This window comes from Muscardinus avellanarius (genome assembly GCF_963383645.1).
Source record: "Muscardinus avellanarius genome assembly, chromosome: 19".
In the NCBI taxonomy this organism is placed as follows: domain Eukaryota; kingdom Metazoa; phylum Chordata; class Mammalia; order Rodentia; family Gliridae; genus Muscardinus; species Muscardinus avellanarius.
In genome coordinates this window covers 30,793,036-30,804,693 of record NC_137805.1, presented here as the reverse complement: position 1 = coordinate 30,804,693, position 11,658 = coordinate 30,793,036, and the positions used below count along the sequence as shown (strand labels likewise).

Sequence of the window (11,658 nt, the reverse complement as noted above, 5' to 3'; positions counted from 1 at the left end):
GCTTCGGCCGAGGTGGGGGCAGGGGGGAGGGCCAGGACGATGGCTTGGAAGGGCATCAGTTAAGACAAAGAGGAAACGGGGTACAGCAAAGCGCCCCGCGCCCGCAGCAGCCCCCAGGCTGACCCGAAGCCTTCCATCTACCCTGAGGGGCGGCGGGGAGGGAGGGAGGGAGGAGGCGCGGCCCCAGGCCAGGCGGTCAGCAAGCTGAGTGATGTGTCTTCACAGGCGGCGGCGCCCCAGGCCAGGCCAGGGAGCGGCAGCGAGCGTGGCGGCTTCACAGTTGGGATGGCGGTGCCCCGGTCGGGAAGGGAGTCGGCTCCCATCGACTTTCTTGATCCCAGAAGTCCAGCTACAGGACAGTGGTTACGCTTGACAGGATGACTCGTTAGAGCACAACTTAGAGATTTCAAATGGACAAAAATTAGTATCATTTACAGTATCTTAAGATAGACTGCCTTTGCGTGGGAGCTTCCTTTCCAGCACTTGGAGGCCTACGAGACGAATCTAGACATTTACTACTGTGGAAACGCAGACTGCGTGGCCGGGGCCGCGGCTAGTTGCTGTAGCACTGGCCCTCCGGCGGCTGGGGCAGCTTCAGGTTCTCCTTAGACATCATGAGACGTCGAAGCTCCTGCAGAACCACTTTGATGCTGTATGAATTCTGCCATTTTGCTAGCACGGATATGGCTCTTGGGTCCACCTACAAAGGGCAAACAAAACAGCTGACTCCCAGGCCTGCAGACAAGGGCTGCGAGCAGGGACGCCCCCGCTGGAGTCCAGGGCGGCTCCTGAGTCGGGCGCAGGGCACAGACTCCAGGCAGAGCCCTGCACCGGCGCCGCCCTCTGGCTGACCAGGACTCCTCCTAGGTTGCCACACCCAGGACCCAGGCCCTGAGCGACCAGGACACGTGGGTGGTTAGGACCACAAGGGACGGGAGGCCCATGCTCCAGGACAGGGCTGCCACAGAGCCAAATTTCTCTGGGGAGTGCAGTGTTTCCCAAAAGAAATTTCCCCAAATTGTGGGTAGGGCTCAAGACTTTGGGTGGTCAGAGACAACACTGACAGCCCAGGGATACCTCATCCCTTTTCTGTTTATGTATTTATTGTTTTTTTTTTTGGGGGGTGGTGTTGGGGATGGAACCCAGGGCTATTCTACCTCCGAGCTACACCCCAGCTCTATTTTTTATTCTTTATTTTGAAACAGGGTCTCTCTGAGTTGCAGAGGGCCTCACTAAGTAGCTGAGGCTGTCCGCGAATAGCGATCCTCTGGTCTCAGCCTCCCGAATGCTGGGATTACAAGAATGCTGGGATTACAGGTGTGCGCCACCACGCCCAGCTTATTGTTTTACGGTACTGGGGATTGAACCCAGGGGTATTCTACCTCCAAGCTACACCCAGCCCTTTTTATGTTTTGTTTGTTACAGGGTTGAGAGAGTCTCACTAGTTGCTGAGGTTGACTTGAAACCTGCAATCCTCCCGTCTCAGCCTCCCAGGCACTGGGACCACAGGCCGCCACCGCGCCTGGCTGGCCTGCTCAGCCCTTTTCCATTTTCTTTCAAGTCTTCCGAGTAGCCTAAGGACAGGGATCTGGATGATCTAAGAGGTGTAATGACAGCTGCCTTTGGCAGGAGTCTGAGGAGCCTTGGGCCAGGAGCAAGTGGAATGAGAGGCACTGGCTGGCTGGGCCGGCGGTGCTGAGCCTGCCCGGCACGCGCGAGGCCCTGGGCGCTAGCCCCAGCAGCCCCCTCCCACACCTTTTTTTCATTCTTTATTTTGAAACAGGGTCTCACTTAGTTGCAGAGAGCCTCACCGAGAGGCTGAGGCTGTCTGTGAACCACAATCCTCGTCTCAGCCTCCCAGATGCTGGGATTACAAACGTGCGCCACCATGCCTGGAATCACCCCAAAACTTTTTTTTGTGATACTGGGGATGGTACCCAGGGGGCATTCTACCTCCAAGCTACACCCCCAGCGCTAATATTTATTCTTTATTTTGAAACAGGGTTTCAGAGTTGCAAAGGGCCTGAGTAGCTGAGGCTGTCCGCGAACAGCGATCCTCCTATTTCAGCCTCAAATGTTGGGATTCTAAGTGTGCGCCACCATGCCGGCGTAGTTACTGACTCTGATGACAGGTGGGACCAGCTTTCCATTTATGTACTGGGGAATGGTAGTAGAGGTTGGAAATCCTTTATCCAAAATGCCTGAGATCAAGAGTGTTTCAAATTTTGGAATATTTGCACAGAATTTGTTGTTTGTGCATCATGTTGGTGTTCAAAAAGTTTGAGATTCTGGCCAGGGGTGGTGGTACGTGTCTATTATCCCTGTAGTTGAGATGCTGAGACAAGAAAAAGCCAGCATGCAGTGACTTAGACCTTGTTTCAAAATAAAAAGTAGAAGCTGGGTGTGGTAGCGCATGCTGGTAATCCCAGTATTTGGGAGGCTAAGAAAGGAGGATGCCAGGTTCATAGACAACTTCAGCTACTTAGTGAGGCCCTCCACACTAAGAGCCTCTGATCTCAGCCTCCCAAATGCTGGGATTATAAACTTGCGCCACCACGCCTGGCAGTTTAAAAAGCAAGGCTTTTCTTGGGAGGCTGAGACAGGAGGATCACACAGGTTCAAAGCCAGCCTCAGCTACTTAGTGAGGCTCTCAGCAACTAAGTGAGACCCTGTTTCCAAATAAAAATATAAAATAGATCTGGGAGTATAGCCCGGAGGTAGAAGGCCTCTGGGTTCCACCCCAGCCTTGCTTTTTTTTTTTTTTTTTTGTACTGGGCCACCACATTCTGCCTAAAAGTAAGGTTATTAAAAGAAAAACTAGCCGGGCGTGGTGGCTCATGCTTGTGGGCCCCCCATCATTTGGGAGGCGGAGACAGGAGGATCGTGGTTCATGGCCCTTTGCAACTCAGTGAGACCGTCTGAAAATAAAGACTAAAAAATAGGACTGGGGCTGAATCCTGGAGGTAGAATGCCCCTGAGTTCCATTCCCAGTAACTGCAAAGAATAAAAAAACCCACTGAGCAGCGGTGGCCAGGCCAGGAGGCAGAGGTGTCGTGGCCCCGCCTCTGGCCTATTTCCTCATTTCTACCTCGTGGGGGTCACGAGGAAGAGGGACGGCTTATCTCAAAGTCCCGGGACAGAGCTGGCCAGATCCTGTACGATACAAGCGACAGTTTACCAGGACTGCGCAGGCCGTGCTGAGTCTGCGCACAGCGGGATACACCTGTCGCCATAGCCAAGGAGTGCGGGAGGGCGCCCGACCCAAGGCCCCTCAGGTAACAGCAAAGCGAGCTTCGACCCAGGACAGGCAGAGACAGACACACGACTTACCACTCCATTAGAACTATTGACTCCATTCATGTGAATCTTTGTTACAAATCTTACAAAGGGGGGTGCTTCTGGGTATTTAGGTCCACATTCTATTTTAAGGCTGTATATTCGGTTTTCATAAATGGTCTGGAAGAGAAGGGCAGAGACACGAGGCAGTCACGAGCGAGGAAGCCGGTCCCCGTCAGTCAGCACTTACAAAGCCCAGGTGAGCAGAGGCGCGGCCGGCCACGCGGGCACAGGCTGCGCCCCGTCCTACGCTGCCTCCCGCGAGCTCCGGGCAGGAGGCAGGCTGCCAGCGCCACCAGGCCTCCCTCAGCACCCACAAGCCCACCAGAGGCACTTGTGACTGCTCCACTTTGCACACCCGCCCTGCTCTCTGCGGGAAGTGTGCAAGAGGCAGGCTGGACCCCAGGGGCCACGCCGGGGCACGGGCTGCCCTAAGACCGCGATATGCAAAGGGTGGGACAGGCCACCGCTTCCAGACTGCTCAGGGGTACAGGCTCTGGGTGGGCACTGCCAGGGCACTGCAGGCACGTGCCTCCTCCCTGTAGCGTGCTTTCCACTGGTTGTTATGACGACCTGAGAGACTCCTGGCACTTCGGGCTGGGAGGCCAAGGAGCCCAGGCCTGTGTAGGAAAACTCTTAAAACACCAACCCTGCCTTTGTGGAGAAGCAGAAGTCCAGTCTCACGCCAGTGCCCTCCAGGCTGTGAGGTTTGCAGGTCGCTGCTGGTGCTAGGCCGCCCCTCTGCCCGAGGACCCAGTCCCTGACTCTGCACTACAGAAGTCACATGCTGCCACCTTTGAGAAGGGTGCGGCTCCCAGGAGCCCTGGGGCAGAGCCGCCCTCCTAGGTCCCCTCAGGCAGCAGTCTCGGCATCCTGGGCTGCCAAAAGGTTCCTGGGCGCCCGGTGACATCTAGCGGTCCTTAGGGGAACTACAGCCCAGAAGATGTTTCTGCACATGGAAAGCTATGCAGCCCACCCCACAAAAAGCCAAAACACATTTTAAAATTCAAACATCAGTCATAATATGCCTATAAAACCATTCACATTCCCAGGGACCCCAAGCTAACAAACCTGAACTCTCGGCTGGATTTTCACCCACCCTCAGCCACTTCTCCTGTCTTCCACCACCCACCCTAGCTCAGACTAGGAGCCAGGGGGTCCTCTACTTAACTCGCCCAGCCTCCTACACGAGGTCCTGCGGCCTCCACTCCAAGAACCCCTCTGCCCACCACCCTCACTGGAGCCACCCCGTCCCTGCTCTCTCCCCTGCAGACCCGTGTAGGTAGGGGTTCAATCTGTTCTTGGGGTTCAACCTCTGAGCTATACTCCAAGACGTGTGTGTGTGTGTGTGTGTGTGTGTTACTGGGGGTGGAACCCAGGGGCTTTCTACCTCTGGGCTGGACTCCCAGACCTATTTTATACTTTACTTGGAAACAGGGTCTCACTAAGTTGCTGAGAGCCTCACTCAGTAGCTGAGGCTGGCTTTGAACCTGCGCGATCCTCCTGTCTCAGCCTCCCAAGCGCTGGCTGGGATTACAAGCGTGCGCCACCACGCCCAGCTCCCTTTTTACTATTTTATTTTGAAATAGAGCCTAAGTTGCCGAGGCTGGCCTCAAACCGGGGACCTCCCGTCTCGGCCTCCCACAGGTGTGCCACTACCTTGCCTTGGCCCCTTGCCCCTTCTTCCTCCAGGCTCTGACTCGGTGCCCACCAGCAGCTCCCCACTCACTATCGCCTGAGGCCCACCTGGAGTCTGGGCCCCACTGCAGAATGGGGGGGCGAGCCCGAGACCCTCAGGAGGCTACTCCACGCGCTTCACCCTCTATAAAAAAAAAACCTAAAATAACTCTAAGTAGGACGCAGCCCAGGGCCTCAAGCATGCTCACTGGGCTGCAGCTCCAGCCCTAAACATTGCTGACCACACTCTGGAGGCTGCACCTTAAGATCACCGCCGCGTGTTTTGTGGCTTATCAGTGCGGTAAGATTCCACAGACCACTCACTCTATCCAGGTCGAAAAGGCTAAGAGGGTCCCGATTATTACAGATTAGGACTTACTCTTTTCTTCTGTGGGTAATAGAGACTGAACCTCAGGGGCATTCTACCTCCCAGCCACACTCTCAGCCTTATTTATTTATTTATTTATTTATTTATTTATTTATGTATGTTTTTCTGGGTCTGGAACCCAGGGGCATTTGACTTCCGAGCTACACCCCCTACCCTATTTTTTATTATTTTGAAACAGAGTCTAAGTTGCGGAGGGCCTCACTAAGTAGCTGAAGCTGTCCTCAAACCACAACCCTCTGGTCTCAGCCTCTGGAATGCTGGCTTATTCTTTATTTTGAAACAGTGCCTCACTAAATTTGCAGAGGGCTTCACTAAGTAGCTGAGGCCTTCTAAGTACTGGGATTACAAGCACGTGTCACCATGCCAGCTGAATTTTTTAAAAACATGTAAAAAAAAAAATGCAGCTAAAGCCAGGCGTGGTGGCGCACGCTTGTAATCCCCGCGCTTGCGAGGCGGAGACAGGAGGATCGCGCAGGTTCGAAGCCAGCCGCGCTAGCTTGAGACCCTGTTTCCAAATAACAATATAAAAATAGGTCTGGGGAGTGTAGCCTGGAGGTAGAAGGGCTTCCAGGAACCCCAGTACCACCAAAAAAAAAAAAAAAAAAAAAAAAAAAAAAGCTGCTAAAACAGTTCTGGAAGAGAAAGGAGCGTACCCAAAGGAGAGCTGCTGGTGCTGTCTCTGTGAGGAGCACGGCTCTCCATTCAGCACTTGGTTTTAGGAGATGAAAATGCTAATTATCCTGATTGATCATTATACACTGTAGGGATGTATCTAATTATCAAACTAAGCCCCATAAATATGTATATTATTTTGACAAAAAAAAAAAAAAAAAAAAAAAAAGGCCTGGCTGTAGATTCAGAGCAGCATGCCCACTTCTAGGGATGTCCTGCGGGTGGAGCCTGCTGTTTACGAAGCGCAAGGCCCCGTCCTCCACAGCAGACACAAGTGCCGCCAGTCAGTGTACTGCCGCCGCCACCCAGGGCTGCTCCAGACGCTGGCAGGGGCTCGCCTGGGCTCCAGCCACCACCGGGCTGAGGCTGCAGATCACGGACCGCAGGACAGCTGGGAAACTGAGGCCGTCTCAGAATAACTAAAAGGAATCTGGCTTTGGTGGCACATGCGGGGAATTCTAGTACTGGGGAGGCTGAGACCGGAGGTCAGCAGCAGCAACTTAGTGAGATCCTGTTTCAAAATAAAAAAGAAAATAGGCCTGGAGGTGTAGCGCAGAGGTGGAATATCCCTGGGTTCATCCCCCAGTACCACAGAAAACAAAAACAAACCACAAAAGGAGAAAGAGAACTCTGTGTTATCTTTGCAATTCTTCTAAAATATCTAAGAGTTACAAAATAAAATTTATTTTAAAAATGTATGAAGTTGGGTATAGTGGTACACACCTGTAGTCCTAGTTATTCAGCGCAGCTGAGGCAGAAGGATCACAAGTTCAAGGCCAGTCTGGGTAACTTTTAGTGAGGACCTGTCTCAAAATAAAATTTATGCCAGGTGTGGTGGCACACACTTATAAATCCTAGTATTTGGAAAGCTGAGACAGGAAGATCATGAGTTTGAGGCCAGTCTTGGCAACTTAAAATAGGTCTGGGGATATAGCTTGGAGGTACAATGCCCAAGTTCCATCCCCATATTGCCACCAAAAAAAAAAAAAAAAGTCCTGGGATGTAGCCTGATGTAGAAGGCCTTGGGTTTCATCTCCAGTACCACACAAAAAAAGTAAATAAATACATACATAAAAAGGGTGTGGGCCTGAAGTAGTGGAGTACCTCTGTAACCCCAGTACTCAGAAAGCTGAGAGAGAGAAGCCGGGCGTGGTGGCGCACACTTGTAATCCCCGCGCTTGGGAGGCTGAGGCAGGAGGATCACACAGGTTCGAAGCCAGCCTCAGCTACTTAGTGAGGCTCTCAGCAACTTAGTGAGACCCTGTTTCCAAATGGGTCTGGGAATATAGCCCGGAGGTAAAAAGCCTCTGGGTTCAAGGCCATCCTCAGTAACTTAGGGAGACCCTCTTTCAAAATAAAAGGTAAAGCCTGGCATGGTGGCACATGTTTGTTATCCCAGCATTTGGGAGGCTGAGACAAGAGGATCATGCTTCTTGGCCAGCCTCAGCTACTTAGTGAGGCTCTCCGCAACTTAGTGAGAACCTGTTTCAAAATAAAGAATCAAAAATAGGGCTGAGGATGTAGCTCAGAGGTAGAATGCCCCTGGGTTCCATCCCCAGTACCGCACAAACAAACAAAAAACCAAACCCCCCCCAAAATAAATAAAAGGTAAAAAGTGTTGGGGATGTAGCTCGGAGGTAAAATGTCCTAGGTTCAATCCCTAGAATTAAAAAAAAAATAAAAATAAAAAGCTGGGCATGGTGGCACACGCTTGTAATCCCAGCATTTGGGAGGCTGAGACAAGAGGATCATGGTTTGCTGACAACCTCAGCTACTTAGTGAGGCCCTTTGCAACTCAGTGAGACCTTGTTTCAAAATAAAAAAATAGGGCAGGGTTTGTAGCCCTGGGTTCCAGACCCCGCAAAAAAAAAAAAAAAAAAAAAAAAAAAAAGTTTGCAGAGTCCCATAAGTTGCCATACCTGGGGCACAGCAGCGAAAGGTGGGCGGCCAGCTGAAACCCGCGCCCACCGTGGACTGCACGAGGTGAGAACACGCCTGCCCTCTGCCGAGCTCCCCAGCACACCCTGGGGAACCACAAGCCCCTCTCAAGGCAATATTGATTTCTCTAATTCAGTCCACCTGCCACCCAAATATCCTATGACCTGAAGACTGAACTGTCTAATGAACCACATGATCCTAAAACAGGGCCGGGACTTGCTCGCAGCTTCTGCGGGTGGGGAGGAGCACCAGCAGCCTCCGCGGGCAGCAGCGCCAGCCCCTGGCTCCTGGCCTCCCGGCCTCCCGGCCCAGGGCTGGCGCCGTCTGGAGCCGTGCTACCTTTGTGTGTTTTACTGGGCCTGTTTCAGTCCAGCACCACTGACCAGCATCCTCTATTACATGATCTCAGACTGAATACCGACATGGGAGAGTCAAGATGAAGGGTACCCAGCACTGTTCCCAAGAAGCAAGATACGGAAACAACCCAACGTCCCGACGGGTGGGCGGGAGAAGAGAAACTCCTTGTGTCCGTGTGTGCACAGAGATGTGTATGTATGTGTTTATGTATATGTAGTTTCACTCCCCAGTACAAAACCCAAACACTAAAATAAGATAGCAAAAGGTGCTGGGTGTGGTGGCGCAGGCTTGTAATCTCAGTGCTCAGGAAGCTGAGACAGGAGACCGCAGGCTGAAGGCAGCCTCGGCAACTCAGTGAGATCCTGCTTCAAAACAAAAACAAGGCTGGGAGTGTGGCTCAGTGGTAGAATGCTCTTGGATTAAATCTCCAGTAAACACACACACACACACACACACACACACACACACACACACACAGACACACACACACAGGCACGCACACACACAGACACACACACAGACACGCACACACACAGACACGCACAGACACACACATACAGAGACACACACACAGATACACACACAGATATGCACAGACACACACACAGACACAGAGACACACACAGACACACACACACAGACACACAGACCACAGACACACACACAGAGACACACACACACACACAGACACACAGAGTAAAAAGGCGAGAGCCTTTCAAATGTCCACCTGTATCCCGGGGGCAGAGCCTCGCTCTGCTGGATGCAGGCCCAGAGCTCGCGAGCTGCCCAGCGAGTGCTGCAGCTGGGCAGTGGGGTGCTGGCAAGGGGCTGCCATGAGCAGGGGCTTCTTTTGAGTTGATGAAAATGTTCTGAACTAGTGATGGTTGCACAATTCTGAATACGATAAAAACCAGTGAAGGAGACACTTTATAGGCATAGCCTAGAGCAGGGGCATTATATCTCAATAAAGCTCTTACCAAAACAGATACACACAAAGCACCCGGCATCCTGTCTCTATCATTAGAAGGTATCCCTCTGTGGAAAGAGCAAAACTGAAACTCAGGGGACTCCAGCTGTCTCAGGTGTCACAGGTCACTTCCAGAAGAGCTCGCCGATTCACCGTCTCGGCTTTCTTAGAGTCTTTATAATTCAGCTGTATCAGTGTATTCACAACGCTGCGTGCTGGTTCATATTTGCAGAACTTTTAAATCAGTTCTGGATGAGCGAATTCATTGAAAACTACCTGAGTCATTTCGGGGCGCTCTGGGGAGGAAGACAGCCTCACCCTCCAGCGCCCAGCCCTCTCGGCCGGGCACGAGTGGCAGCTGCCAGCGTGCGGGCCCTACTAAAGGCAGCAAAGGCACCAGCTCCACGGAGAACCGAGATTTACAGGTCGGGGTCCAGAGTGTAACACACAGAGCAAGCTGGTTGTCACAGAAAAAAAGGATAAAGAAATGAGTAAAGACAGATTAAATGTAAATAAAAACACCCAACATTGTATGCCTGCAAAACTGACTTATTTTTCTTTTTTCCTAAGGGATGGGGATTGAATCCAGGGGCATTCTGCCTCTGAGTTACACCGCAGCCTTTTTTGTGTGTGTGTGGGTCTGGGGATGGAACCCAGGGCCGTTCAACCTCCAAATACAACTCCTGACCTATTTTTTCTTTATTCTGAACCAGGGTCTCACTAAGTTGTGGAGGGCCTCAGTAAGTAGCCGAGGCTGTGCGTGAACCGTGATCCTCTGGTCTCAGCCTCCCGAATGCTGGGATTACAAGTGTGCGCCACCGCGCCCGGCTCCCCCAGCCCTTCTTATTTTGAAATACGGTCCTATTAAATTAGCTTCAAATCTGCACGCCTCCCTTTTCAGGTTCCCAAGTACTGGAATTAGAGGCACACACTAATTAGTAGCTAATTAGTGTGCTACTCTGCTGGGCTTGCAAAACTGACGTAAGCAGCAATTGAAATGGTCAAGCTGGTCTTCACCGTGAGTGCCAATGGCCACCTAAGATGAACACCGGTGTCCTGACACAGGCCGAGCCAGGCGCGCCCTGCACGCTCTCCATGCCGCAGAGCAGCCGCTCGGGCAGAACCTGCCGCTGCCTGGAGGGCGCGCTACAGGAGCGCTCTCCAGCAAAGTCAACCAACGCCCTGGGTAACTAGAGGAGGTAACAAACTAAAGCGCCCAACGTAAACACAAGGAGGCGCGGCCGGGCCGGGCAGGCGGAGTCTCACGGACCTGGTGCGGGAGCGTCGGCTACGTGACTCTGGGCACGCAACTTCACCGCTGCGAGCCTGCTCCTCATCTGTAAACTGGAATGCAATTACAGAACGGGAGGCCTATTGGCAGCGCCTGCGAAGGTCAAAGAACACTTCTCGAGGGTTTACCACGTGCCTTGATAAAAGGAGCTCACAAATGATGAAGCTCTGCTAGAGGCCCCCTCCCCAGCCCCTGGTCTTCCTCGCAAAGGCCTCTGGGCCTCACAATGCCCGAGGAGATGAGAGCTGACAGGCAGGTGCTGCTTTTGCTGGACGGCCCAGCGAGGCAGGATACAGGTGCGCGGCAGCCCTGCGGCCCGAGCACGCCGCAGCGAAGTCTCTCCCTCAGGCGTCCAGAGGCCGGCTTCAGGACCGTGGCTACAGGGAGCCTGGTTCCTCGATGCCCGAGGGTTTGCCCACCCACATCAGAGGGCACTGCGACCTTGGCCCTCACTGACTCCACGGACACGTGAGCTCGCACTGCCTCTAAACAGGCTTTTGCTTACCATTCAGAGGGATTAAACAGCATCAGAGGAGGTTCAAATCTATAAACTCAAACTGGTCAAAAAAGAATAGCCACATTTCAGAAAATATACCCTTGGTGACTCTTTTCGGTGACGGGCTAGCATTTTTAAAAGCAGGCGCAGTGGACTTAAGACATGGACATGTACAGCCGAGCCCGACGCTTACTCTTGGCGGCCCGATTATCATGCCTGTCCATCTGGTAAGGGTCATGTCTTCATCGTCTTCTAGACCCCAGCTAACGGTGCCATCGCCTACTCCTTTTTGGCCTTCTTCGAGTTCTTCCAACAGTCGGAAATTGCGAGGGACTTTTACTCCTAAAATAAATGGAAAAAAGTTCAAGATACCAGCAACTACAGGGGACGCGTCAGCCAGAGGAGCTGCTATGGCTGCCCAGGCCCGGCAGCCGAGCACAGCCCCGCGGCAGGCCTCACGCGGCCGGGGCCCAGCGCACCCGCCCGGCCCCACGCCCAACTGCGGGTGGATCTGGGCGCGCCAGCGTGAGGCGAAG

At 52.8% G+C, this 11,658-nt stretch overlaps 1 protein-coding gene across 1 annotated transcript; it reads right to left on the bottom strand.

The window, feature by feature from the left end:
• Positions 1-553: 553 nt before the first annotated feature.
• On the bottom strand, positions 554-11,360 carry UBE2V1 (ubiquitin conjugating enzyme E2 V1; the record flags this gene model as incomplete). Its single annotated transcript, XM_080716629.1, has 3 exons — positions 554-700; positions 3,331-3,456; positions 11,316-11,360. The coding sequence occupies 3 exons, from the start codon at positions 11,358-11,360 to the stop codon at positions 554-556; spliced, it is 318 nt and encodes a 105-aa protein (XP_080572755.1).
• Between the last annotated feature and the right edge of the window lie 298 nt (positions 11,361-11,658).